At 42.4% G+C, this 24,576-nt stretch overlaps 1 protein-coding gene across 1 annotated transcript in view; it reads left to right on the forward strand.

Annotated features, from left to right (window-relative positions):
• Positions 1–24,576, forward strand: part of NALCN (sodium leak channel, non-selective) — a 582,786-nt gene that overhangs the window by 94,295 nt on the left and 463,915 nt on the right. The window contains 1 exon segment of the mRNA XM_040336161.1: positions 11,643–11,794. Within this exon segment, the coding sequence (XP_040192095.1) occupies positions 11,643–11,794 (152 nt within the window).

Below are 24,576 nucleotides of genomic sequence, written 5' to 3' on the forward strand. Positions count from 1 at the left end.
CCCTCTCTCCTGAACCGCACCAGGCCACATGCCCTCAACATGGGGAGGATGTCCCCATGTTGATGGGGACAAGGGTCTCATCCCCACAACCCTTGCCCGGTGGTTGTGGGGGTATGCGGGCGGGAGGTTTATCAGAATCTGGAAGACCCCTTTAACAAAGGGGACCCCCAGATCCTGACCCCCCCCCTGTGTGAAATGGTAATGGGGTACACTGTACCTCTACCATTTCACGAAGGAAGTAAAAAGTATTGTAAAAAAAACACACTGACACAAAAGAATAAAGTCCTTTATTAAAAAAAAAAAAAAACTCCAGCGCTGAAAAATCCACTCGTTCCCGGCTTCCTGCGTTGTCCTGATCCAGCGACGGGTGCGGGTGATCTCCCGCGATGAGAAGATCCAGCGTCGGGTGATCTCCGCTCCGGCGATGAGAAGATCCATCCATCCGGCGCAGCAGCATCCCGGACCTCCTCTCACTGCTGGGCACAGCCCAGCGAATGAGCGGCTGAAGCTGTGACATTTCTTATATAGAGGAGGCAGAGCCACCCGTCACGTGACCCCGTCCCCTCTGACGTACCTCTGCTACGTCACTGGGGAAGACCAAGAAGAGGAAAGACCTTTTTGCTTTAAATTGACGGCGGGGTTCCCCTGAATATCCATACCAGACCTAAAGGGTCTGGTTATTGAATTTGCGGGGACCTCCGGGTTCGCTCAACCCTAGTAATAAAAAATCGGGTACGATTTATCGCACAGTCATCCGATTTAGTACGATTTACATTGACCACAATATAAAAAAAAAACGGACACGATTGTAATACGATTTCAAATCAGGACCAAAAATCGTGGGCAGACACGTTTTTTGATACGATTTTAAATCGTATCAAATCGTATGCGGATCAAATCGGATGCACTTGGGGACCTAAATTAATGAATGGCAGTGAATGGATCCGTTTTGCCATACAGATTTGTACGATTTTAAAGCTAAAATCGTAAGTAAAAAACGGATGACAAAATCGTGGTGTGAATGCACCCTAACACCATTTTTGTACTACTATGATGTTGTACGTTTGTCTTTTTGAACATAAAAAACCTATATTACCCTTATACTGACTCTTCAAAATAAAAAATGCATTATTTAGAGGGTGGATAAAAGCTTTTATGCCACTTAACACTTATGGTAGTTAAATATTAATATTTTTTATAGAGATCTACACATCAGACCAAAAAGATGAGAAAAGCAGAGCAGAGGAATTTAGTTCCAAAATAGTAACGGTCCCTTTAAATCGGGAACAATTGATTTGTTATGCAAAAAGGGACAAAGGTAGACTTTGGTGTCCCCATGCTGCGGTATGTGTACTAGTGTGATATATGGTAATATAGACTGCTGCTGCAATGAAAGGTGTGGTGTCCTTTTTGAAATTAAGGACACCGCACTGTCTAACAATAAAAGTCCTGTGCAAAGCTATATATTATCGCTCTGTGCAAATTGTGTTAAAATCATCAGCATAAATCAAATACATAAATTTTTTGAAAAAATATATAAAATCAAGTTTATATGGTGCAACATATATCCGTGAATCTATTTAATGCAAACTATTTAATTAGTTCTTTAAAGTGCAATCTGTGCTTCAATTTTCTTGTGCCAGTGATGTGCAATGAAAGGCAATAAAGTGCTGTGCTCCCCTCATCATGTGCCCTCACTCACCTACTCCTAATAGGTATAGCACCTGTTAGGAAAATGACAAGCCTTAGATTTCTGTGCTGGGCAATTCACAACTCCTTCATATGCTCCAGCAGGATGACAGGTCTCTCATATGCATTATCATGCAAGGAGAATCAAGAGATATCCATAGCATAATTCCATTTTATAAAAACAGATTTAACACTTACATGTATTATTCTTCGGTCAATAGCATGCAACGCCGGCTTGGAACACAACTTCCACGGCTTGAGCTCCAAACACCAGATGTGACGTCCCTGGAATTCCCATATATTGCATTTCACTCCTCCCTGGAAGCGTCATCAGAGGTTGGGAATGGCAGTGATGGGTGGACTATTTATTGGAGTGACTCCTCCCATGTATCCTCCCAGTACACCCTATTGTCACTTCTGCTTATACGGTATGTGACTACATAGCGGGAATTCAGGCATGTTGCCTGTTGATACTCATCCCTGTTATGATCCAGCAGAGATTCTTCTCACAATCATGTTGTTAACCCTTTCATGCCTACGCCTATGTATGACATTTGGTGTTTACAAGTTAAAATCCATATTTTTGGCTAGAAAATTACTTAGAACCCCCAAATATTATATATATTTTTTTAGCAGAGAATCTAGAGAATAAAATGGCGATTGTTGCAATATTTTATGTCATACGGTATTTGTGCGGCGGTGTTTTAAACACAACTTCTTGAGAAAAATTTACTTTCATGAATTTTAAAAAAATGAAAAAGTAAAATTAGCCCATTTTTTTTGCATAATGTGAAAGATGATATTACGCCGAGTAAATAGATACCAAGCATGTCACGCTTTATAATTGCACGCACTCGTGGAATTGCGACAAACTACGGTACCTAAAAATCTCCATAGGCGACACTTTAAACTTTTTTTACGGTTACCAGGTTAGAGTTAGAGTATGTCTAGTGCTAGAATTATTGCTCTCGCTCTGACGATCGCGGCGATACCTCACATGTGTGATTTGAACACCGTTTTCATATGCGGCCGCGACTTCCGTATGCGTTTTCTTTGCTGCGCAAGCTCGCGGGGAGGGTGGCGCTTTAAAAAAAATTTTTTTTTGTTTTCTTATTTATTTTATTTTTTATAATATTAAATTGTGTGTTTTTTTTTTTTTTCATTTTGATCACTTTTATTGCTGTCACAAGGAATGTAAACATCCCTTGTGACAGTAATAGGTGGTGACAGGTACTCTTTATGGAGGGATCGGGGGTCTAAAAGACCTCCGAGCCCTCCTTTGCACTTCAAAGTATTCAGATCACCGAAAACGGCGATTCTGAATACTGTGTACTTTTTTAAATCCGGCGCCATTGACAGCCGAGAAACCCGGAAGTGACGTCATGACGCCGCTTCCGTGGTTTCAATGCGGAGACTGAATCAGAGCCGTTTACGGCTTAGTGTCAGTCTCCGCCTGGACACAGAAGGCGCCGGATAAATGATCGGGTCTCCCGGTGGGACGGGAGGCCCGGTCAGAGCGGCGAAAGGCGGCGGGAGGGGGGGGATGTCCCCTCCCGCTCCTCCGGCATAACAACCGAGCGGCTTTTAGCCGCATCGGTTGTTATGTTTGGATAGCCGATCGCCGGCTCTAAACAACAGTACCGGGATGATGCCTGCGGCTGCAGGCATCATCCCGGTATAACCCCCGAAACCCGAGGACGCATATATGCGTTGCGACGGCGTGAAAGGGTTAAACTCCATTCATCCCACTATTAATTGTCGATCTAATACAAATACAACGATCCAACATAATCTGGTCCCGGGACCAGATGGCTTGCATCTGAGGGTACTAAGGGAACTCAGTCAAGTAATTGCCATACCATTGTTCCTAATTTTTACTGATAGTCTACTGGCTGGAATGGTACCAGCTGATTGGAGAAAAGCCAATGTAGCACCAATATTTAAAAAGTGCCCAAAATACATCCCTGGAAATTACAGACCAGTTAGCCTAACATCAATAGTATGCAAGCTCTTGGAGGGGATGATAAGGGACTATATACAAGATTTTAGTAATGAGAACGGTATCATTAGCAGTAATCAGCATGGATTTATGAAAAATCGTTCTTGCCAAACCAGTCTTTTAACCTTCTATGAGGAGGTGAGTTGCCATCTAGATAAAGGAAGGCCCGTAGACGTGGTGTATCTGGATTTTGAAAAAGCATTTGACACAGTTCCCCATAAACGTTTACTGTACACAATAAGGTCCGTTGGCATGAACCATAGATCCATAGATACATGGATTGAAAACTGGCTACAAGGGCGAGTTCAGAGGGTGGTGATAAATGGGGAGTACTCGGAATGGTCAGGGGTGGGTAGTGGGGTCACCCAGGGTTCTGTGCTGGGACCAATCCTATTTATTTTGTTCATAAACGACCTGGAGGATGGGGTAAACAGTTCAATCTCTGTATTTGCGGATGATACTAAGCTAAGCAAGGCAATAACTTCTCCGCAGGATGTGGAAACCTTGCAAAAAGATCTGAACAAATTAATAAGGTGGGCAACTACATGGCAAATGAGGTGTCAAAAATATGAATGCAATCTATACACTGGGGGGAGAACCTCTGGGGGAATCTAGGATGGAAAATGACCTGGGGGTCCTAGTAGATGATATGCTCAGCAATGGCTTGCAATGCCAAGCTGCTGCTAACAAAGAAAACAGAATATTGGCATGCATTTAAAAAGGGATCAACTCCAGAGATAAAACAATAATTCTCTACAAGACTCTGGTCCAGCTGCACCTAGAGTGTGCTGTCCAGTCCTGGACGCCAGTCCTCAGGAAGGATGTACTGGAAATTGAGCGAGTACAAAGAAGGGCAACAAAGCTATTAAAGGGTCTGGAGGATATTAGTTATGAAGAAAGGTTATAAGCACTGAACTTGTTCTCTCTGAAGAAGAGACGCTTAAGAGGGGGATATGCTTTCAATTTACAAATACCGTACTGGTGACTCCACAATAGGGATAAAACTTTTTTATGGAAGGGAGTTTAACAAGACACGTTGCCCTTCATTAAAATTAGAAGAAAAGAGGTTTAACCTTAAACTACGTAGAGCGTTCTTTACTGTAAGAGTGGCAAGGATGTGGAATTCCCTTCCACAGGCGGTGGTCTCAGCGGGGAGCATCGATAGTTTAAAAAAACTAATAAATAAGCACCTGAACCTTCGACAACCAATTTGAATTTTTCGTCAGAAAAAAGCTGGATGAGCGGACTAGTAAATTTTTGACGAATAACAGCTCAACGTCTGATTTTTGGATGGTCAGTACATAAAGTACAAACATTCATGATCGGAACCAAGGAAGGAGCCGGAAGAGTTTGGTCTTGTAAACTACCATTTGTAACCTATAATTAACATTTGTGACGCGTCAAATGATGAAATTTTGAAAGGCAGAGCACATTCTCACCTTATTTAATGGGATAATAATGATGCTACTTTGCTGGTGATACTGATGTAGTTATGCCAAACATATTTTAAAAGCCATTTGTTTTGTATTGATATAAATAATTTTAACTTCTTCACGCCAAGCGTATGCAGATATGCGGCCTCGGGTTTAGGGGGTTATACCGGGATGAAGAATGCAGTTGCAGGCATCATTCTGGTACCGTTTTTAGAACGGGCAGTCGGCTCTTCGGGGATAACCACCGATGCAGGTAAAAGCCACTAGGCTGTTATACCAGAGGAGCCATCCCCCCTCCTGCCATCTTATGCCTCGTACCAAGCCTCCCATCCCACCGGGAGACCCGGTCCGCGATCCAACACCATTGGCTAGAGAGAGACTGGCACAAAGCCAGAAACAGCTTTGTTAGTCTTCTCTCTGTAAACACGGAAGCAACGTCACAACGTCACTTTTGGTTTACTTGGCTGCCAATGGCGCCAGTTAAAAAAAATTACAGTATTCAGAATTGCATTTTTTGGCGATCTGAATACTTTGAAGTGCAAAAGAGGGATTTGGGGTCTTTTAAACCCCCCTAACCCTCCATAAAGAGTACCTATCACCATCTATTACTGTCACAAGGGATGTTTACATTCCTTGTGACAGCAATAAAAGCGATCACGTTTTTTTTTAAAGTGGCAAAAAAAATAAACATTTTAAATTAGAAAAAAAAAATAAAAAATTTTTAAAATGCCCCCGTCCCCGCGAGCTTGCGCAGCAAAGAAAATGCATAAGTCATGCCTGCATATGTAAACGGTGTTCAGATCACACATGTGTTGTATAGCCACGATCGTCAGAGTGAAAGAAATAATTTTAGCACTAGACCTCCTCTAACCTGTTAACCGTGATTCTATTTTTATTTTTATGCGCCGCCTATGGAGAGTTTTAGGTCCCATAGTTTGTCGCCATTCCACAAGTGTGCGCAATTTCAAAGCATGACATGTTGGGTATCTACTTACTCAGCATAACAAAATCATGTTTCACATTATATAAAAAAAATTGGACCAACTTTACTGTTTAGTTTTTGTTTGGCGAGCTTGATTCATGCATCTCAAGGATTAACTACAGTTTTAACTGGAGTATACTTGTAACATCATTGAAAGCCTAATAAAGAATTAGGTCTGAATACATAATGGGTATAGACTGCAGTAAAATGTGATGTTGTCTATTGTTACTGGGCAGAAGCCTACAGAAGTTCATATTGACCCTTGTGGCAAATGTTAGGCCCCATACTCACGAGCAAACATGTCTGCTGAAACTGGCCCGCAGGCCAGTTTCAGCAGACATGTTTGGTCGTGTGTGGGCGCGAGCGGGCCGAATTCCAGCAAACATTTGCCCGCCGGGCCTTTTCCCAGCAGACAAATATTCCTGGACTTGTTTTAAAACAGTCCGCTGGAATTCTGCCCGCTCGGACATGTACGGTCGTCAGTACAGACCTACCGTACATGTCCAGGCGCCCGCCGTCCCTCGCATGCGTCGAATGACTTCGACGCATGCGTGGAAGCATTTTAAAGGCGGGCCGCCCACGTCGCCGCGTCATTGTCGCGGCGACACCGCGTCATCGACGCGGCGACACCGCGGACACGCCCCGCGTATTGTTTACGCGCGGACTTCTGTACGATGGTGTGTACAACCATCGTACAGAAGCCCTCTGGCAGACATGTATGGTGAAAACGGTCCGACGGACCGCTTTCACCATACATGTTTGGTCGTGAGTACCCGGCCTTAGAGTTTCCAAAATATCAGCCTGCATCTACTTTCCGCACTGTGAGGTTTGATTACCCCATGCATGTTTCTTCATCAACGTGGTGGAGCAGTAAATATAAAGTGCAAAGTGCAGCAAGCTATAGCAATCCAATTACAGTTTGCTGATTTTGTTGTGCATTGCACCTTGCCTTATTAAATAATCCCAGAAGAGCTCTATGTTTTGTGGAAAATTGTGCAAATGTAGATATTTGAACAAATTACTGTGGCAGAAAGATTTACAATACACACTCAAATACAATATTAAAAGTTTACACTACCTGGAAGTTTACAACAAATAGGCTAAATTTATAGGCAACATAAAATCCCTGCAACTATGTTTTATTGAACTTTGCACATGGTAAAAGCTGCAAAGAGATATGCTATTTTTGGACAGTGAAAGGTCAATTCCTCCCAGCTGATTTTGTCCTTTTTATTGCAATGGTCATTCAAAGTGCACTGAAGATTGATTTTTAACAACGTGGCATGGTATGTGAGGAGAATGATAGTTTTTGAATAAATTATATAAACATTTTACATGAATATATGTTTTACCAAATGAGTCTCTGTTAAATATAGCTGGAAATATAAAGCCCTAGGCCTCATTATGTGATTGACTTAATAAATGATTTGTAGACGGCAGATGTTGACTAAGCTCAGCTGGGCTGCGTAATTATTATGCTGGTGGAATAAAATTAAAAATCCATCCACCCCATACACACACACACACTCACACACACACACCACACAGTATACATGCACAAAAACACCTACACACTTCAAGCATAAATGGTTGTGAATGTAATTAAAAATAACCACTAAGTACTTGCTACTATTTTATGATCACATTATGTTGCTATTCTTATGTCATGTAAAAACAAACACAGAATAAAATAATGTAATGTATCTGTTAAAGTCTTCCTATAAGCATTGTATATGAGTTCTGAAACTGAGGCTGGGTTCACACATCCAATTTGCATGACAGGAGATTGTGACCGGCTCTCAATAGAGCCGGCCGGTTCACACATCTCCGAAGAGGCTGCGGAGCGAATTGCACAGGAGTCCTGTGTGTATTTGGCTCTGTTTCAGCTCCGAATTCAGGCAAAAATTCGGGTCTGATTCGTCCCTAAAACGGAGAACAGGGGCACACCGGACCCCTGCTGTCAGCCGAATCTGGCATAAGTGTGAACCCAGCCTAAGGCCTTGTTTGTACTTATTTCAAAATGTGTCATTTGACACACTTTAAGCACTCTGAATGCTAATCAAAGCACCTTTCACCAAATAAAATGGTTAACTGTCATTGAGTTTGATTTGCTTCAGAATTTGTACCCCATGTTGCATTTGTATTTGCCGCATCTCAAATCCCCCAAAGAAGTTTATGGCCTTATTTAGACTGGCTTTTGCTTTCTGAAGTAAAATATGCTTTAGGATCACTTTGACAGCAGTAAACAGGGAGTGATGAGGCATTGTATCACCTCTTCACTGCCTCTAATTAACGCACATCTACATTGCAACCACCCCACAACAGGTGTGGAAAAGCACAGCATTATTGCCCATGGCATGTGTACAATACAACCAAATCAAGACTGTCTGTTGTGGGGGTGCAGTAGAAATGTCAGGGGGAGGCAGAGGATGGGAGGTAAACAGGGTAGTATACAGGGGATCAGCTTGGCAGAGGATAGGGTCAGCAGTTGTAGGGCAGTGTACAGAGGCTATTGGTTTTTAAGGCAGTGCACAGGGGATCAGCAGGGTATTGTACAGGAATTTTTATGGTTTCTGTGCATGAATTTTTGTTCATGCACAGAGGGTCAGTAGGGCAAAGGACCAAGGTCAGAAGAGCTAAGGACAGGGTAAGCAGGGTGGAGGACCAGGGTCATCACTGGAGAGGCAGAAGACAGGGATCATTGTTGGCAGGGCAGAGGACAGGGGTCATTGCTTGAGAGGCAGATGGCAGAGATCATTGCTGGAGAGGCAAAGGACTGGGATCACCACTGGCAGGGCAGAGAATAGGGATCACCACTGGAGAGGGAAAGGATAGGGCTCACAGTTGGGGCAGAGGACAGGGATTATGGCTGAAGAGGCAGAGGACAGGGATCACAGCTGGAGAGGCAGAGGACAGGGATCACAGCTGGAGAGGCAGAGGACAGGGATCACAGCTGGAGAGGCAGAGGACAGGGATCACAGCTGGAGAGGCAGAGGACAGGGATCACAGCTGGAGAGGCAGAGGACAGGGATCACAGCTGGAGAGGCAGAGGACAGGGATCACAGCTGGAGAGGCAAAGGACAGGGATTACCGCTGGAGGGGCAGAGGACAGGGATTACCGCTGGAGGAGCAGAGGACAGGGATCATTGCTGAATAGGCAGAGGACAGGGATCATTGCTGATTAGGCAGAGGACAAAGCAAACAGAACACTGGCATGCATTAAAAGGGGATTAACTCAAGAGATAAAGTGATAATTCTCTCACACTTCAAGATTCTGGTCCTGCCTCACCTGTAGTATGCTGTCCAGTTCTGGGCACCAGTCCTCAGGAAGGATGTACTGGAAATAGAGCTAGTTCAGAGAAGGACAAAAAAAGCTAATAAAGGGACTGGAGGATATTAGTTATGAAGAAAGGTTACGAGTACTGAACTTATTCTCTCTGGAGAAGAGACCCTTGAGAGGGGATATGATTTAAATTTACAAATACCATACTGGTGACCCCACAATAGGGATAAAACCTTTCCGCGGAAGGGAGTTTATTAAGACATGTGGCCACTCATTAAAATTAGAAGAAAAGAGATTTAACCTTAAACTGCATAGAGGGTTGTTTACTGTAAGAGCAGCAAGGATGTGGAATTCCCTTCCACAGGCAGTGGTTTCAGCAGGGAGTATCGATAGTTTAAAAAAAGTTTAGATAAGCACCTGAAAGACCACAACATACAGGGATATACAATGTAATACTGACATATAATCACACACACAGGTTGGACTTGATGGACTTGTGTCTTTTTTCAACCTCACCTACTATGTAATTATGGGCCAGATTCACAACCAGCGGGCGCAACGTAACTTTTCCGATTTAAGTTACACCGCCGCAAATTGCCCAAGTTAGTGCCCAATTCACAAAGCACTTACCTGGAAATTTGCGGCGGTGTATCCTAAATCAGTCCGGCGCAAGGCGGGCCAATTCAAATGGGGTGAGTCCCATTTAAATTAGGCGCGCTCCCGCGCCGGACGTACTGCGCATGCTCCCGATGCTATTTTCCCGACGTGCTTTGCGCGAAGTTACGTTGCGCCAAGGTTTTGTGAATCGCGACGGGTAAAAAAGAGTTGCGGCGGGAAAAATACAAAATGTAAAAAAAAGACTGGTATACTTTTACATGGTGTACTAACTTTACACTTTGTAAAAGGTACCCTATCTTTGCGACGGCAAACTAACACTTACGGCGACTTCACGAAGGGAAAAATCTTCGTGGATCTCCGTAAGTGCTAATTTGCATACCCGACGCTGGTTTACGACAAGAAATGCCCCCAGCGGCGGCCGCGGTACTGCATCCTAAGATCCGACAGTGTAAAACTATTACACCTGCCGGATCTTAGGGATATCTATGCGTAACTGATTCTATGAATCAGTCGCATAGATAGAAACAGGGATACGACGGCGTATCAGCAGATACGCCGTCGTAACCCTTTTGTGAATCTGGTCCTATGTTACTATGTATAGGTTATAAGAGTATATGGGATATCTCAGCTAATAGGCAGGGGTTTTCTTGAATCCTTTGCTTCTCATATCTAGTACCACCAAGTTCCCGGCCACCCAGTGGTAGACAAGAAAAGTGCAACAATGTCAAACTTAGGGAGAAATCAATAGATCTCTATAAATCAACTAAAACGACTACTCTTGGCAAGTAAATTTGTGAGGAGCTCCCTGACTAAATCCCAGGGTGGTACTTTTTTTTTTCAAAATTGTCTGACTTTTTTGTTTATAACGCAAGAAAATTAAAAACACAGATCAAATTCCACCAAAAGTAACTCTATTTATGGGGAAAAAATAACATAAATTGAATTTGGATACAGTGTCACATGACTGTGCAATTGTCAATTAAAGTAACGCTAAAAATAGCCTGATCATGCAGGGGTAAATTTTCCGGAGGTCACACATGCAAAATTATTTTTTATGGCTTAATGACACTTTAAACAGCACACATACAGTATAATAAAATTTACTTGAATAAAATTTAATTTGCATAGTAAAATGCACGCAGGGGAGAAACGAGCAGAAGGTTTCTCCATTTAACCAGTACACTTTGAGAAGTCATTGGCTAGTTAGCTCATCTAACTTAAATGTTGGTTTGTGGTAGACAAACTATTCAGAAAAACTGTAATACACAATTTGTATTTCAGAAATGATTGAGCCTATTGTGCCTATGACCGAGAATGACTGCTTTGACTTAATATGAATATTAATGCTTTTGTGTATAGTTTTTTTTTTTTTTTTGGTTGGAACTAAAAAATAAAAAAGATGGGTTTAGTCAGGTAAATAAAAAATATAGCATAGTATTACTATACATTCTCATGTCTGCTGGAAGGTGGAGCTTTATTTCTTTTAAAAGCTTATAAATAAAAAAAAATAAAAAAAGACTCAAAACCACTGCACCTTGCCTTCAATGTTCCAGCGCTACCCTTTGTCTATGAAATTATGTCAGTATTGTATTTGCAAGCTTGACTGCATTTCTTTCTTTATTATTTTTTTTATTCTAGAAATGTGACTTGGAATAATCTTGCCATTCCGGATACTCATTGTTCACCAGATGGAGAAGGATACCAATGTCCCCGAGGCTTTAAGTGTATGGATCTGGAAAACCTTGGTCTGAGTAGACAGGAACTTGGATACAGTGGCTTCAATGAAATTGGTATGTGTTAGTACAATATATATTTTTCAGTGCAGCTTGTATTTATAAAACTATTTGAATATATGCATATGTATGTGTTTACAGTTTGTGATTTCCTCTGATTTCTCAACTCACCGTAGCTTTCTTTTAGCGCATTTATACATTTTATAGACATTTCTATAATTGTTTTTAGATTTTTACCTAATAAATGGCAACTTTACACATTTCTCTCATAGCCTATCACCCCTTTGGATGACATATAAATATGAGCAATGTACAGTTTTGATTTGACATCTTGGAGAAGTGTCACCGTCTTTGACTGTTCTCACTCTCTGATCTGACAAACTCTTGCCATCAAGATTGTAAATGAAATGTAAATAACATTTGATTACAGGGCGGGTAGGGTGGTATTTTCATCACTAGAGCTTGTAGGCATACAACCGTTACAATGCTTAGGAAGCCCTGTCTTCTGGGATCACCTTTTTTCATCAGCCAATTTTCTTGTTTTACTTGTTATAAAAGCAGAACTCCAGACAAACAGTTAAAAACACATTTGAAATGCATATGTGGGGACAGTTTTACCTGCCAAAGGACTTGTATTTCTGTCCATCCTGTCCGGGGATTTACACAGCTATCCCACACAGCATTGCTCTGTCTGGCAGGACCTGTTGCAGTTCAATAACACTAAGGCCTCGTACACACGGTCGGTTTGGTCCGCTGAGAATGAACCGAAGTTCAGTTTCATCGGACCAAACCGACCGTGTGTATAGGCTAGCGGTCTGGTTTCCTTTGGTCCAAAATTTCTAAACATGCTTCAAAACCGAACCGCTGGGCGATCGGACCAAACCGATGGTTAGTACAGAAAAGCATCGGTTCAAAACCCGCGCATGCTCAGAATGAAGTCGACGGATGCTTGGAAGCATTAAACTTAGTTTTATTCAGCACGTCGTGTGTTTTACGTCACCGCGTTCTGACCCGCTCGGATTTTGGACTGATGGTGTGTACACATCAGGCCGTCAGGCCACTTCAGAGGTGAACCGCTGAAAACGAACCGACGGACCAGTCTCATCGGTTTGGTCCGACCGTGTGTACAAGGCCTTACAGATTTCCTCCTCACACTCACCCTGGGACTGCACAGTAAAAAGAGAAGCCACAGGCAGATGAGCTCTTTCTATCAACATGCTCTTTGCACTAGAGCACGACTGATTGGCTCCTTGTGGTGCATCTTTCTCCCCCACTCAGAGCTCTGCTGTATAGAGACTGCAAGAGGTGGATACCCAGTCAAAACAATGCATTTATAGTGCATTGCATATAATGCAGACATGCTGCATTTTTATGCAGTGCACATCAGTGCTCTTGTATGGTGTGACATGGGCACATAGAAAACAATTGCTTTTCCAGGGTCCTTGAGTTGAGCCTGCATTGATCAATGCACCTGGTGTTACCAAAGCCCCTAAGGATGTGTTAATGAATTACAGAGCTGCATTCATTTGTGTGTTTTTTATATCTGCCTTGAGTTCAGTTTTAACCATATTAGAATATTGCAGCTGTATGACTAACTTCATATGAGACTGTATTTCTGCTGCCGATGGGAAAGAAAATATATGGTCAATGACTTCACTGGAGAAATATGCTCTTTTGTTTGTGCTACCTCTAGGCACAGTGGCATCTCATGGTGATTCTGCCCCTCATTGTGGGAAATGCACTTTCCTGATGCGGATGTGCAGTAATCTGAATAAGATACAACTGTGCTTTTGCCGTGTGATGTGAGTGCTGGTTGAGCTTTGCATTCAAAGAACTTGTTAAAGGATTTGTTAGGTTTATGGTCAAGGGCTAGGGTACTAATTAAGACCCCATTCACACCTGAGCGTTTTGTAGCTTGAAGTCTGAAGCTACAAAACGCTGGAGGGGAAAAAAAATCTATTCTCTATTCAGATGGTTCACATCTCCACTCCAAAACGCCTAAAGCTCCAAAACACCTGAAGCTCAAACAAGTACTTTTTTTAGGCAGATTTGGAAGTTTTTCTGCTTTTTACATTGGTGACCTTTTGCCCTGTAAAAAACGCTGTAAAAAAACGCAGCAAAAGACGCTGCAAAATCGCAGTAAAAATGCGTGACTTTCTGCCTGAAAACGCTATGCTCAGGTGTGAATGGGGAAGGGATAGGTGTGTGTGTGTGTGTGTTTGGGGGGGATTAATTGTACACATTAGGTTTAAGTGTTAAAATGAGACTTGCAGTGAGAAATACAGGGCACCTTTCTTCTAAGAATACTAGTAGCCTATCTTTATCTGGCTTCAGTACTTTCGCTGACCTGGACCAAGCATGCAGATTGGAAAGCCAGAATAAAATTGGAATTACTGATCTCCCTACTTGTGCCAGATCAATGCCCCATAAAGTTCTTCACGTCAGACGTCAGGCAACATTGCTTTTTCAATGACAGGAGAGGAGAGGACTGAGCCGAAAGGAAAATTTCTGGCACCGTGGAGATAAGACTTAAAAACCTTTATGGTCTGGGTATGGAAAGTTACCAGATATGAATGAGTGTTAGGGTAGGGTTGTGTGTTCAGGACAGTTTATAATACAAGGTCAGGGTCATGGGGGCTCACATTTTAATTGACACTTGTTTTTGGTCCTGTAAGCCCTGTCCTGAAACTCAAACTTAACACACCAAAAATAAAAAGCAATATATCATGCTTAAAGCAGAGTTTCAGCCAAAAAATGTCCCTTTCGCTTATCCGGTTCCTCCTCCCCTCCGGTGACACATTTGGCACCTTTCGGAGGAAGTAGATAACTGTGTAATCCAGGTATTTTCTTCCACTTCGGCGAAAATTTGTTGCAGAATCCGTGGCAATCTACGCTATGTCCGGCCCATGCTTCATTCCCCTCACTGTCTTCTGGGAGACACACAGGTCCCAGAAGAAAGCAGGGACCATTCAAAGCGCTCAGCGCAACTCGCGCATGCGCAGTAGGGAACCAGGCTGTTCACTTCCTGATTCCCTTAATGAAGATGCAAGCCTGCACCTGGAGCCAAGGGACGGGTTGGCTTTGGGTGAGGACATTGTGGGCGCCCTGGACAGGTAAGTGTCCTTATTTTAAAAGTCAGCAGCTGCAGTATTTGTAGTTGCTGACTTTTCATAATTTTTTTTTTCGGCGGCCCTAAGCTTTAACGTAGCTAAGATACAAGTGCTGAATGTGCTGAAAACGGAAAAGGATTTCTGTTAGAAGAACAAACAGTGCACAGTCCAGCTGGGCTTTGCTGCTTAACTTGTAGGCAGAAACAGGAACTTTATTACATAGAAAAGACTGTGGGTAGATTCACGTAGATCGGCGCATCTTTAGAGCGGCGTAGCGCATCTCATATGCGCTACGCCGACGTAACATAGAGAGGCAAGAACAGTGTTCACAAAGCACTTGCTCCCTTTGTTGCGCCGGCATAACGTAAATTGGCCGGCGTAAGCCCGCCTAATTCAAAGTAGGAAGGAAGTGGGTGTGATCTATTAAAATGAAGCGTGACCCCATGCAAATGAAGGGCCGAACGAACGGTGTATTCACACGCATGCTCAGAATCACGTCGCATATACTCCCTAAGATACGACGGCTCAATGCCTACGACGTGAACGTAACCTACGACCAGCCCCATTCATGTACGGCTTACGTAAACAACGTAAAATCCGACGGCTGTTCCCTGGTCCATACCCTAACATGACTTACCCCTGCTTTATGAGGCTTAACTTTACGACGGACGTACGCCTTACGTATACGGCATAGATTACAGCGACGGGCGCAAGTACGTTCGTAAATCGGCGTATCTCGGTCATTTGCATATTCGACGTGTAAATCAATGGAAGCGCCCCTTGCAGCCAGCGTAAATATGCGCCCAGGCTCAGACGGCGTAGGAAACTTACGTTGGTCGGATTGAAGCCACAATTCAGGCGTATCTAGCTTTAAGAATCAGGCGCATATATACGACGGCGCATCTATGCACTTACGCGGCGTATATAAAGATATGTCGGCGTAAATGCTTTCTGAATCCGGGCCACAGAGTTTAACTATATAGCAGCTACAAACTTATAAACACTGCCATTTACTGGCTGATGTAGTTGTTGCACAAAAAGATGAACAATGTATTCCAACACCCCCACTCAAAAGCTACTCCTTATATTCGTCCCATTTCGGATCTCAGTTCTACAAATCTGTTACTTGTAAGCGGTTTTGTCAAAACATCTGAAATCTTCATCAGCAGATCCACTTTTTTTTTTCTCATGAGTTGGATGTCTTTGCATCTCATCCCATGAATCTGGCTTTGGTTTTAATGCTACGCGAAAGACAAATGTTTGACTGGTATGCCTTTATTGCTTCTGGTGGATTTCCTGATTGAAGCCTTTTGTGGCCTGGCTTCTTCTTTTACAGCATTTGGAATGTCTGTGTTAATTTCTATTTCTGTGTCAATTTCTTGCTTATCTTCATGTGATACTGATGTGGAATTTCACTTAGTTTAAAGTGTTTGTGCTAGTTTGTGAGATTTTGAACACACTGAACTTTCATTGACCATTACACTCAGTGGCGTCACTAGAGTTGGTGTCACCTGGTGCGGTAAAATATGGTGTCACCCCCCCCCCCCCCCCCAATAACATTTTTCAAATATGTTTTACCCTACTGTTTGCTCTCTGTTCTCCTTTCTTCCCCTTTTCTCTCTCTCCCTATCCATCTTTCTTGTTCGTTCTATCCCTTGTTCTTTCTCTCCATTTTTCTTTGTCCCCTCCCCCCACCTCTCTTTCTCCAGGACCGGAATTCACATCTCAGGAGCCTATAGGCCAGGGGCGTACCTAGAGCATTTGGCACCCAGGACGGATCCAATATCTGGCACCCCCCACGTTAAAATGTAAAAACACCCCACTGTGCCCCCTGCATACCTCTGCATCCTTTGTTACTACTGTGTACCCCTCTCCACAACTGCACCTCTGGACCCCTTTACATTGGACAGCACCCTGCATCACTGGACCCCTTTACATTAAACAGCCCCCTGCATCACTGGACCCCTTTACATTACACAGCACCCTGCACCTCTGGACCTCTTTACATTACACAGCCCCCTGCATCACTGGACCCCTTTAAAATTACACAGTACCCTGCATCACTGGACCCCTTTAAAATTACACAGCACCCTGCATCACTGGACCCCTTTACATCTCACAGCCCCCTTCACCTCTGGACCCTTTTACATTACACAGCACCCTGCACCTCTGGGCCCCTTTACATTACACAGCACCCTGCACCTCTTTACATTACACAGCCCCTGCACCACTGGACCCCTTTACATCACATAGCCCCCTGCACCTCTGGACCCCTTTACATTACACAGCACCCTGCACCTCTGGACCCCTTTACATTACACAGCACCCTGCATCACTGGACCCCTTTACATTACACAGCACCCTGCATCACTTGACCCCTTTACATCTCATAGCACCCTGCATCTCTGGACCCTTTTACATTGCACAGCACTCTGCATCACTGCACCCCTTTTACATTACACAGCCGCCTGCACCCCTTTACATCACATAGCCCCCTGCACCTCTGGACCCTTTTACACTACACAGCCCTCTGCACCCCTTTACATTACACAGCACCCTGCATCACTGCACCCCTTTTACATTACACAGCCACCTGCACCTCTGGACCCCTGCATGTTACACAGACCCCCCTTCAGTGCAGACACCCCCTCAGTGCAGACACCCCCCCTTAGTGCAATCCCCCCTCAGTGCAACCCCCCCTCAGTGCAACCCCCCCTCAGTGCAACCCCCCAGTGCAAACACCCCCCCCTTAGTACAACCACCCCTCAGTGCAAACCCCCCTTAGTGAAAACCCCCTTAGTACATCCCCCCACCCCTTCAGTGAAATCCCCCCAGGTGCAAACACCCCCCCTCCCCATTCAGTACCTCAGATCATCGCAGGCAGTGCCACGGCACATGGACAGAAGGTCCCCTCCCCCTCTGTACACACAAACAGAGAGGAGGGGGCTGTGCCTGTGTCCCGACTGCCGAGCACCGCTAACAGCCTGTGGCTGTGAGAGGAGGGTATGGATGGTGCTGCGGTGTCACCCCCCGCAACCCCCCCTCCTCTTGTACTGCGGCGCTCGGCGGTCCGATTCCACGGCGCTCATCGCTGCAGTCGCGGGGGGAGCCGGCCCCCCCACATGTCAGCTAAAAAAAAAAAAAAATTATTTTTTTTTAAATCGGGATGGTGTCACCCCTCTAGTGGGTGTCACCCGGGGCGGCCCGCACCCCCTAGCAACGCCTCTGATTACACTTCTACTCATAGTTAACCCGTTTGTGTCTTGGTATAGAATTCTGTACCCCTCAAGTACACCTTTCTTTGTGCAAACATAATATTTTGTAGGTTTTTTGAGGGATGTGCATGTACCTTCTCTTATTGTCAGCATTTTCATCTTGAATTTCCAAGACTGGTAGTTCTGGTTTGTCAGATTTGCAAATGAAAGCTTTGTTGCAGCTGTGTTACTTGCCATTTTCTTTTATTATTTTGTTGCAGTGTTCTTTCTGTTGCTGTATCTTGCACTACTTATTTGCTGTACCTGCCTATGACTGGGAATCTGGTTGGGTGTCTGGGCTATGCCTGGGCCCATAGACTGTTTGTTCTGTAGGGCTATATACAGAATTTCTAACAGTGCACAGTGCACATGGGCTTTGCTGCTTAACTTGCAAACAGGATCAGGAACTTTATTACAGGGAAAATACATAAAGTTTAAATAATAAAGCGGCTACAAATTTATAAACACTACCATCTATTGGCTGATGTAGTTGTTGCAGAAAATACATTCCAACAATTTTGCTATTAGGTGTCAAAAAAATATCATGTGAACAGTTATGGAAATGAAAAGAAAATTACAGCATACGTACATTATGGTACCATTTTGCAGCCCAGACATACTTGTGTGTGTATATCTGTATGTCATATAGTTGCATTGTTTCCCATCAATAAATAAAATAACCATGGTTACAAAAGAAACATGGTCAGCTGGTTATAGAAAATATTGCACAATTTTTAGCTGATAGACATGTCAAATTCTACATAATACCATCTTCACGTGCAATGTAAGATTATAACAAGTACAGTATACACTGTTTGAAAGCTTAAAAGGTTAAGCTAATCAAGCTAAGGCATAGGAATTTAGCCTTAATAAATAAGAATGCTCACATACTGTTTACCGTATGCAGACAGCTTTTTCCTGTTCATTTGCATTTAGATGAACGTACTTCTTTTGCCCACTCACCTACAGTTGTCACATGTGTAGTGTAAAATGACAACTATCAAAAAAAATTGTTCTTACCTTTATTATAAAAATACAAATAAATGCAAATATATATATATATTTCATTTATTGATCCATCGCAAGATTTGCTGTTCTTTCTGCAGTGTTTAAAAAAATGTGATGGGAAGTGTGTGTGCAAGGGGGGGGGGGGAATAAGAGAGGACTTTGCCTTCATTATACTTTTTATTTATTTTAATTGTAAACTTTCCAACTGTTCTGGAAAGTTAAAAGGTTTACCTTCCGTCTTTCACCAGGTCCTCTGCAGTAAATAAAACCTTTCTGGTCAATCAAGATAAGCACCGTCAGGCTCATGCATTGGCGGTAGCATGCAGTAAAGGATGCATGCATTGTGATGTAGTGTTTTTTTTTTTAGAAAGGTTTATGTTAGGTTTTTGATGTGTGGTGTTATGTTGGCAGCTCATTCAAAATCAAAGGGATAGCTTAAATGAATGTGCATTAAAGTGCAACATATTGCACACTAACATGCATGTGGTAACAAAATATACCTTTCCTAAGGGAAACAGAGGCTGCCTTAAAGGCATTGTACACTTCCAAATGTCTTTGTTACAAAGTATTTTAACTAGGTATTAGTGTAGTTGTATTACCCGTGTCTTTTGTTTGCCGTACCTTGTAATAATAGGCTCACATGTTGTGGCTGCAGTTTGTAGTGTCTTGGCTGATTGATTGCCCTATATCCATGCATTTTTCCACCTAGGTTGTCCCTCTTCACCAGAAAGCAATTAACATCTTGTTCTATGTACATATGGTCCAATCCATGCCTTGCCATTTCTTCTGCGTTGCATCACAAATGTGGGCATGCTAATGTGATGAAAATACATCTCTCTCCTTAATATTTCTGCTTGTTTGGGTCTGTAGTCCGATCTAATTTCTATTTACTCTTACCTGCACCAGTGCTATCTGAGGGGTCGAAGGATTGTGGGATATGCAGTTTCTTCACAGGAAATGTCAATTCTTAAAGTGGATGTAAACCCTTTACAACCACTTTAAAATACAAGTAAGCCTAGATTAAGTCTTACTTGTAGGTGCTTGAAATATCTCCAAGACCTGCACGGTCTAGGAGATACTTGCAAATCGCCATATGGCGATTTCTTCTGCGCATGCCCCGGAGTTATAAAGGGCACACTGTGCTGTTTCTAGCTTGGGCCATGCCGTTAAAGGCGGCTCCCGCGGCTCCCGACTCCGGCCAGTCACAGAGCTGGAGTTCGTGGCCCCGGAAGAAAGTGGGGTGAACAATGGACGCTCACTACTAGCAAGGAAGACGGGGACATCGCTGGCTTCTCCTGCAGGTAAGTGTCACATAATGGGCTACTATGCAATGCATAGTAGCCCATTATGCTTTACCTTTGCAGGGAAACAAAGAGGAAGTAACACCCATCAGGGTTTACTTCCTCTTTAAACAGAGGTCATGTATTAACCTGTGTAGTCTCATACTGAATGCCTTATGTTTAAACACAAGCAAAAATGTCTGGTATAGGAATGTAAAGTGTCAATCTAATATAGGCTGTGCGTACAGGCCAGCAAACGACACCATGAAACTACATGTCCAACATGCATCTTATGCAGTTGAAAAAACACAAGGTGTAAATAGGTTTATAATGCTTTTAACTTGTCATCCAGCAAATTCTAGTTGCCTAGGGGCATCCTCTTGCTTTAATACTTTGTTATCATTAACCAAGCATGCAGAAAAGACTTGATTTTGGCTTTCCTCATGTACATACTTGAGGAATGACACAGATAGTATTGAATCTAGTGGGTAAGCATAACAGCTGGTTAAATTAGCATTATAAAAATTAGGTTAATTATGACAAAACCAATTTTTTTCTTTCAGAAAATATTTGCTAGAACTCCCAACAGTAAAATCAACCACATGCCCATATCACTATGATTTTCAGCGCTGCCTTATTCTACAGACAAACCTGTAGACAACAGTGAAATAAAGTACATATAAATACATACAAATATTGATTATTGAATTTGACTCTTATCACATCAGTATAACAAAACACAATCATTTTTGGTGACGGCTGTCCTATAACCTGCTTGATGCATGGTCTCACCTACCTGCAGGTCAGTAGAGTCTAGTGGGCAGAATCTGCTGTTGACCACATATGAGAGTTTTGATTTTCCTCTGAATCTATAATCATATTTCTGTAGACCAGAAAATAAGAATGCAAAATAACATCCTCCCAGTGACTCTGTGTGAATTATGTATATTTTCTGATTATGCAAATGCTTTATTGCTAAAAACAGAAAACAGATTGAACATTTCACACGCCTCAAAGAATATGAAGAATTAATGTAAATGTGGAGATCTTTTGAAGTGATTCCACTCTCCTTGATCTTTTATACAAATATACAGTTTCCTTTTTTTTAACTTTACATGCTTTTGCTGATTTGATAGTATACAGTAATTTTGGAGTTTTTACAGAAACTTGTCACAAACTGTCATACGCTTAGAGCTAATATTAGTAGAATGCCATTTTGGCAGGAGTGTTAACTTGTCCAATTAAATCATACATCTTCATACAGAGCTCACTAACAATGCCTGCAAGGGTGCTGGTTATAGTGCAGAAACTTGAAAAGCAAAAGTTCATCATAATTTAAAAAACTGACATTGCTGTCAAAATTTGCTGACTATGCCGTCTTTTTTTTTTTTTTTTTTTTAACTACAGTACATGAAAGGAAATCTGTCATGATAGAAATAATTAGTCTGCCATTGTAATCATCTGATATTGAAGGATGTCTCGCTATCATATTGATCTTAAGGCTTCAATACTTTTAGTCACTGACCTGGAAAGGGTAATGCAGATCAAGAGCCATGTGTGCTTGTATCAGGTCAGTGATTGTTTTGAAGAAAAGCAAGACAGCCAGTTGACTAATATGTCCAGAAGGAGATCAATAATGACAGTCTGCATATACAGTATTCCTTATAACCAGTGTAACCACTTTAGCCCCCGAAGGATTTGCCCCCTCAATGACCAGGCCATTTTTTCCAATACAACATTGTGTCGCTTTAACTGACAATTGCGTAGTTGTGCGACGCTGTACCCAAACAAAATTGACGTCCTTTTTTACCCACAAATAGAGCTTTCTTTTGGAGGTATTTGATTACTTTCTGCTATTATAAATATCCCCAAAAAATATAAAAAAAACAAAAACGTATTCATCAGTTTAGACCAATATGTTTTCTTCTAAATATTTTTGGTAAAAAAAACACTAGGGGGTAGATCCACATACAACAGCGCATTATTGCGCCGGGCGTAGCGTATCTAAGATACACTACGCCGCTGTAACTTACTTTTTTTTGTTTGAATCCTCAACAAACTTGCACCGTAAGTTACGGTGGCGTAGTGTATCTCTCACGGCGTAAGGGCGCGGAATTCAAATGGAAGTGATGGGGGCGTGTTTTATGTAAATACGTTGTGACCCGACGTAAACAACGTTTTTTTGGAACGGCGCATGCGCCGTCCCTGGGGGTATCCCAGTGCGCATGCTCGAAATTAAACCGGAACCCGCCAATGCTTACGACGGTGACGTCATTCTACGTAAATTCCTATTCGCGAACGACTTACGCAAACGACGTAAAAAATTCAAAATTGTACGCTGGAACGACGGCCATACTTAACATTAGTAAAGGAATTCAGCGCTGGAAAAATTAAAACTAAATAAACCTAAAAAATTGCAAGCCAGCACTGAAGGATAAATTCAAATACAAAATCCCAATAGTGATCAATAGTAATAAAGTGCAGCGCAAAGACATAAAATTTAAATAACATCAAAAGTGATCAAATATAAAAATTCTGATAATGACACAAAGAAAAGTCCATAAAGTGCATCAGTGAAAAATCCAAAGGTGCTCCAAATAATGAAGTGACTATTAGTGATGAACTTCAGAAACGGTGATCAACAGGAAAGGTTCCTCCACCACTAGCTACAGATGGCCCCTCACCTCAGCCATTCGACCATGGCTAGGTCACAAAACTTTTTGAAAACCTCCAAGGCAAGCACAGGACACTTCCAAGTTAGAGAGATGTACAGCAGGCAGCAGGCAGCAAAAACGGCTCAGCACTCCCAGAGACCATGGAGAATTTATATAAAACAGAAAGGGGACAAACTAGTGCTCTCTGTCTTAAAACTGGATTTAATGAACGATATAAATCAAAATGAACTCACATTAAATAACACTCAGAGCTGAGTGTAGAGCATGGCAGCACAGCACGGAGCTCCAGGGCTTCCGGATCTAACACAGCTCACACGTCAGCGTTGGGTCGGCGAGCGCGGGTGACGTCACGAAGCTCCTCCCCCTCGTACGCGTTACGTTCCTATGGGCGGAACTTCCTCAGCGTGGGGTAGAGAGGCTAACGTGAACGTCCCGCGGCGTCATATATAGTGTATGGTTGCCATCGCAACACACCAATTCCTGCTAACCCGCGCCATCTAGTGGCCAATTAATAAAAAGGCAACTAATATGCAAAAGCACAAAGCACGGGAAGAAAACAGTCCACCTAATTAAAGAAGGACCGGCAGGTTTATGAATATGGAAAAAATAATTTAAAAATTATTTTAAACGTGACGTCAACCACGATCGCCTCACCATTACAATAAAGGATACCACTAAACTTAGCAGATAAATCCAGTATAGTTTACAACGTATTAAAAACATTTATATGAAAGGAAAATTAAAAATCTTAATCCCTTTTTATACAGAACAAATCTGCAATAAGTATATATAATATTACAATAATATACACACAGAATCTAGTCATATGAAAATGTAAAAGATAAAGATATATAACATTAAATATTAATATTAAAAAAGATAAAAATACTAAAATTTATTTAAAAATTAAAAATATTCCCCAAATACTGAATGATACAAAATACAAAATTAGCGATTAGAAATAAAACAATTAAGGTCGAATTCGACATTGAGGCCTAGTGGAGCCGAAACCTTGGTTTCATAAATCCAAAAAGATTCACGACGGCTAAGCTGTCGTATGTAATGTCCTCCTCTCCAATGTTTGGTGACCTTTTCAATGCCCCAAAATTTAAGATCTTTGGGATCTCTGCCATGGCATTCTCTAAAGTGCTTAGAAACACTATGAGTCTTAATGCCACGTCGAATGTTGCTAATATGTTCTCCAACCCTTACATGCAACTCACGCGAGGTACGTCCAACATATTGCAATCCACATTTGCATTCAAGCATATAAACCACGCCCGTAGTCGAGCAGGTAATTAATTGCTTGATTGGATATTCCATTCCGGTAATATTGGAAATAAAGGACTTGCGTTTCTTGATATTACGTTTGGCATGTTTACAAGTTGCGCATCTGCCACAGGCATAGAAACCAGATAAGAAATTAAAAAGTTTGGGTCTCGGGATGACTGGTGGATCTATCACCCCTGGAGCCAACCGATCCCTGAGTGAAGGGGCCTTCCTGTACACAAA

The sequence above is a fragment of the Rana temporaria genome, chromosome 2 (assembly GCF_905171775.1).
Source record: "Rana temporaria chromosome 2, aRanTem1.1, whole genome shotgun sequence".
NCBI lineage: Eukaryota > Metazoa > Chordata > Amphibia > Anura > Ranidae > Rana > Rana temporaria.